General features: G+C 49.4%; 1 protein-coding gene across 1 annotated transcript; it reads right to left on the bottom strand.

Moving 5' to 3' along the window:
- Nucleotides 1-282: 282 nt before the first annotated feature.
- COX14 (cytochrome c oxidase assembly factor COX14) lies at nucleotides 283-5,102 on the bottom strand. Its single transcript, XM_075334554.1, has 2 exons — nucleotides 4,937-5,102; nucleotides 283-652 (listed from the first exon to the last, which is right to left on the bottom strand). Exon 2 carries the CDS (start codon nucleotides 643-645, stop codon nucleotides 469-471), a length of 177 nt encoding a protein of 58 aa, XP_075190669.1. The 5' UTR covers nucleotides 646-652; nucleotides 4,937-5,102; the 3' UTR covers nucleotides 283-468.
- Between the last annotated feature and the right edge of the window lie 426 nt (nucleotides 5,103-5,528).

Genomic DNA, 5,528 nt, shown 5'->3' with positions numbered 1-5,528 from the left:
TTCCTGGGAAATTCCCCATGCCTGTAAAGTCATGTTCCGGTTCCCTGACCGCTGCAGTCAATCACCAACCTCAATGATCAGGTGCCTGAAGAACAGGATGTCATTGCTTTCGGAGCTGGCACAGATCACTGGAGTTCCTATTCTGGGGCTGAGAGGTGAATATGCCTCAATTTATTGTTATAAAAGCCGGGAGTGTAAATTATTCTTTGTTGAACACCCTCTTTTAGGACGATTATAAATTTACAAATCTATTGATATTTTCATCGCCTTTGTCATCTTGAATATGAGTCTATAATGAAATTTATTTGTACAAAAAAAAAAAAAAAAATTACACAAAAATGTATATTACAGCCCGGTAATATAAGGATAACTCCATTGCACTTTGCTCAGGTTGATGCCTGGTGAGGAGGGTGGGTGTTACTTCATACGCAGCGGCTCCTGTGCCGGACAGGACGAGGCTCAGCTCATTCAGTCCTTAATTATCGCTTCCGTTTGATTCTCTGCTGCTATTGCCAGTTGTTCCCTCCGCTGGAAGTACCGATATGCCCGGAGACTGCACAGGTAGCCGCCATACAGTGTCAGAAGCATCATGGAGCCAGAAAACACCTTATAGCCAATGTCAGCGAGACGCCTGGAGGAAGCCATCCTGATCCTGAAGGATAAAGACACAGAAAATGGGGTAAAGGTATGATACTAGAATACAACGTGGACAGTTCAGCAGTGACACCTAAAGGGTCTCTCCCACAATAGCTTTTCCACATATTAGAGAAGTTGTGTCTCATTGCTGAGGGTCTCACCCCTGGGACCATCCCTGACCCGAGGTCTTGTATCTCGGGCAGCCTTGTAGACAATAGATGTGTGGCCACCACGCTATTCCAACAGATTAGAAAGGACCCACATTCACATGATCAATGAGACACTTACCACAGTGATACAATTATAGGACAACCCCTTTAACACTAGAAGTCCTAGAAATTTCGAGCTCCCCCCTGAAGTCCCGAAAGAGGGTCAAATGACCCTTAGTCCAAACTGAATAGGACTAACTAGAAACTAAATGGCTATACTCAATGGAAAACAACAACCTCCTGTGGTGCGACAGTAATAGCCTTAATTACAGAACAAAAGACGGTGATTATAGGATGTTAGCTAAAATCCTTCAGGTCATTCGACCCGTCTCTGGGATCCAAAGGTAGAAATGTTAAATGACCAATCTCTGGGTCTTCTAGTGTTAAAGGGGAGGTCAGAAAATGCTTACGTGCACATCCAAGGGCGAGCGTCCCCACATACCTGCCAGGAAGTCTGTCCTCATGGGGAAGCGAGTGGTGCTTTATAACGCTTTAAAAAGGTGTCCATATGTCACATCACATTTATAATGGACAAACCCTCGAATTTCAGCAGGACTGGCTGACCATTTGAAGGATATAAAATTTTTATATTCTCTAAATGGATCCTCTAAAAAATTTTCAATTGCATCTTCTGGAACTCAACTCTCTGGTCTCTTTATGGCTGACTGCTGAAGTGAGTTAAAGGGAACCTGTCACCAGTTTTGGGTCCTATAAGCTGTGGCCACTACTATATGTAAGAGCCCAGGCCGCTGCGTAGAACGTACAAATCACTTTATAATAGTTACCTAAACGGTCGCTGCGGTGGAGATGGGTCTTATGGGTGGCTCCGTTCTCCGGTGCTGACTCCTCCTCTTTCGGCCTTCTTTGTCCTTCTTCTGAAGCTGGCTTGCATGACGCATCCTACGTCATCCACTCTCGCCAGCATTGAGGTCCTGCGCAGGCGCACTTTGATCTGCCCTGAGCAGGGCAGATCAAAATATTGTAGTGCGCCTGCACGGGACCGGCGAGTGTGTATGACGTAGGACACGTCATGCACCCAGGCTTCAGAAGCAGGATGAAGATGGCCGAAAGAGGATGCGCCGGTACCGGAGACGCCCATAAGACCCAACTCCTCCGCACTGACCGTTTAGGGGAGTATTATAAAGTCATTTTTACGCTATACAGAGCGGCCTGAGCTCTTATATACAGTGGTGGCCACAGCTTATAGGACCCAAAACTGCTCACAGGTTCCCTTTAAAGGAGTTGTCTCTAATTAGGAAACTCATCCCCAGGCACAGTATGAAAAAAAACAACCACTTTACTCATAGTCCCCTGGTCCTGATGTCCAGAATTAGCTGCGGACAGTTTGGTTTAATGCCACACTGCACCCGGTGACATTTCCCGAAAGGGATCAACCCCTTTAAGTATAAATCTGTTGGAGAAGAATTACGAGTTGTCAGAATGAGCTCAATGTCTCTTAATTTTCTTTTCTCAGCTGACTGATGATCACATTAAAGTTCAGCTCATCCTTGATGTGGTCATTATTCAGCTAAAGGGAGATAAGAAAAAAAGAGAGCTAAGTTATAGACTCCTTGTGTCAGAAGGCGCTCACTGGAGAATTCATAGTGAATCGCATTGAGCAGTGATACTCAGAGCCATAAAAGCCAAACTGTACAACATTTAGCTCTAAATACATGCAATTAAAGAGGACCAACCACCAGGATTTTCCTATATAAGCTAAAGCCAGTGCTATACTGGCCCTATCATGCTGAGTCTATACATACCTTTAGTTGTGAGGTCGGATGTATACTTTCTGAAATACAGGCAAGTAAAGTTTGTGAAATGCACTGTTATTTGATTGATAGGTGCTGCAAAATATCTAATAGATGGGTTGGGTTTTGCTCGTTATTCCTGCCCCTGTCTGCTGCCTGTCCTTCCTCCACTTGTCTCTATTACAGGGGGAAGGCAGGCAGACAGGGGCGGGAATAACTAGCAAAGCCCAACCCACCTATTAGATATTCTGCAGCACCTATCAATCAAATAACAGGGCATTTCACAAAATTTACTTGCCTGTATTTCAGAAAGTATACATCCGATCTCACAGCTAAAGGTATGGATAGAATCAGCATGATAGCTCCAGTATAGCACTGGCTTTAAATCCTGATGGTTGATTCTCTTTAAATGAAATTATCTAATAATTGCCTCTGAAAATGACCATGTACAATGGTGACCCGACTTCCCCTCATTGTAGAAATCTGGTCTGGATCTCAACATATTTGCTGAAGTGTTTGGATGCAGCTCACTCCCCTCGTGGGCACCTAAAATCCCCCCATGCTTGGCTATACTGAGCATGGTATATGTATGGAGGGAGTCCGGAGGAATAGCACCTTGGCTGGGTCAGACCTCCGTTTTTTGTGTACGCATCCTGTGTTTTTCATGGAGAGATCTCATACCCAGTAAGGTCTATAGAGCTGTTCACATGTCCCATTATTTTTTGTGCTAACCAAGTGGTCATCTGAGAAACACATCAAAACACCAGGATCGAAATTAATGATGTAATTAGGACAGTGTTTCTTGTATGAGAATTATATCAAACACCGCCTAAATCTTCCCTTATTTTTGGTGTATGGCTAACATATAGTAATTTGCACCTTTGTGGGGGATTGTCTTTCAGTGAGAGAATAGAGAATAGACACATGTAACAGGCGATTCCTATCTGAAGACGTCATCACTTATCCACAGGATAGGGGCCAACTAACTGATCGCTGGGGGTCTGACTGCTGGGACCCCACTGATCCCGAGAACAAGGATCTGCAGAGCCCCATGTCACTGGAGTGGTGATAGTAAAGCTCCCTTTACTGTCTATGGGAGCGTGGAGATAGTCAAGTACAGCACTGGGCGTTTCCCAGCAGTCCCATACAAAGTAAATTAATAAATAGAGCCCACGACAGACTGATTAATTTACACGAGGCTCTGTAGAACCACATCAGTAGGATAGGTGGAGACACCAAGATGACAAGCTGTAAACATGACAGGACAAGCTGAATGGAAGGGGGGGAGGAGGGGGGGGGGACACAGACGACAAGGAGGGGGGGGGGACACAGACGACAAGGAGGGGGGGGGGGGACACAGACGACAAGGAGGGGGGGGGGGGACACAGACGACAAGGAGGGGGGGGGGGACACAGACGACAAGGAGGGGGGGGGGGACACAGACGACAAGGAGGGGGGGGGGGGGGACACAGACGACAAGGAGGGGGGGGGGGGACACAGACGACAAGGAGGGGGGGGGGGGACACAGACGACAAGGAGGGGGGGGGGACACAGACGACAAGGAGGGGGGGGGGGGGACACAGACGACAAGGAGGGGGGGACACAGACGACAAGGAGGGGGGGGGGGACACAGACGACAAGGAGGGGGGGGGGGACACAGACGACAAGGAGGGGGGGGGGGGACACAGACGACAAGGAGGGGGGGGGGGACACAGACGACAAGGAGGGGGGGGGGACACAGACGACAAGGAGGGGGGGGGGGGACACAGACGACAAGGAGGGGGGGGGGGGACACAGACGACAAGGAGGGGGGGGGGACACAGACGACAAGGAGGGGGGGGGGACACAGACGACAAGGAGGGGGGGGGGGGACACAGACGACAAAGAGGGGGGGGGGGGACACAGACGACAAGGAGGGGGGGGGGACACAGACGACAAGGAGGGGGGGGGGACACAGACGACAAGGAGGGGGGGGGGACACAGACGACAAGGAGGGGGGGGGGGACACAGACGACAAGGAGGGGGGGGGGGACACAGACGACAAGGAGGGGGGGGGGGACACAGACGACAAGGAGGGGGGGGGGGACACAGACGACAAGGAGGGGGGGGGGGGGACACAGACGACAAGGAGGGGGGGGGGGGGAGAAAGGAAGCACCCCAGGACTCCCACATGCAGCGGCCCCATGGACACAATGTGGAGGGTGCAGACTGCGGAGTCCATGATGCTTGCTGTATTTATCTGCATTGCACGTCCGGTCACTCATTGATGGGCACGCTGCCGCTGCCGCTGCCGCCCCCCGCACACTGCGCCCTATAACCCGCCACACAACACGACTTTACCTGTGACTTTCAGCGTCTCTCTAACGTCATTTGAAACAGGAAACACGTGACTCCTCCGGATCACCATAGAGAGCAGCCCTTCTATAGGAAGAAATGATCTATGGCAAGAGGGGAGTGCTGGGATCAGCATGCAGTGAAGTGTATGTGGGCGCTGATTGGTGCCGGTTGCAGTTGCCTGTGTGATGTGAGTTGATTGTGAGCAGCTCCCGCAGCCCCTGCACTATACACAGCTCAGCGCTGGAGCGCGAGGGCCTGAAGCGGCTGCCGGGAGGAGTGGAGGGAGCGCAGGAGCTCGGGCGCCGGTCTCGGGGCTCCTCGAGTCCGTGCAGTGAGGGTATAACGAGGCGCAGAAATACAAGCTACTGATAGGATTTCCGCTATTTATATATACACAGTTTATAATTGGAATGATTTGCTCAAGTTTTTAATAGCACAAACCTCTGACGTCATCCATGCTTTATTTTACACTTATATTTTTTTACATATTTCTATTTGGCAAAATTATTTTTTTTCCTGAGTAATCAAACTTGCATTTTTTTTATCGCTTTTTGTAATATAAATAATTCCGCCCTGCGCTGCTTGTTTAGTTTTG

The sequence above is a fragment of the Anomaloglossus baeobatrachus genome, chromosome 2 (genome assembly GCF_048569485.1).
Source record: "Anomaloglossus baeobatrachus isolate aAnoBae1 chromosome 2, aAnoBae1.hap1, whole genome shotgun sequence".
NCBI lineage: Eukaryota > Metazoa > Chordata > Amphibia > Anura > Aromobatidae > Anomaloglossus > Anomaloglossus baeobatrachus.
The sequence above is the reverse complement of the archived record's forward strand: the minus strand, read 5'-3'. Positions and strand labels throughout refer to the sequence as shown.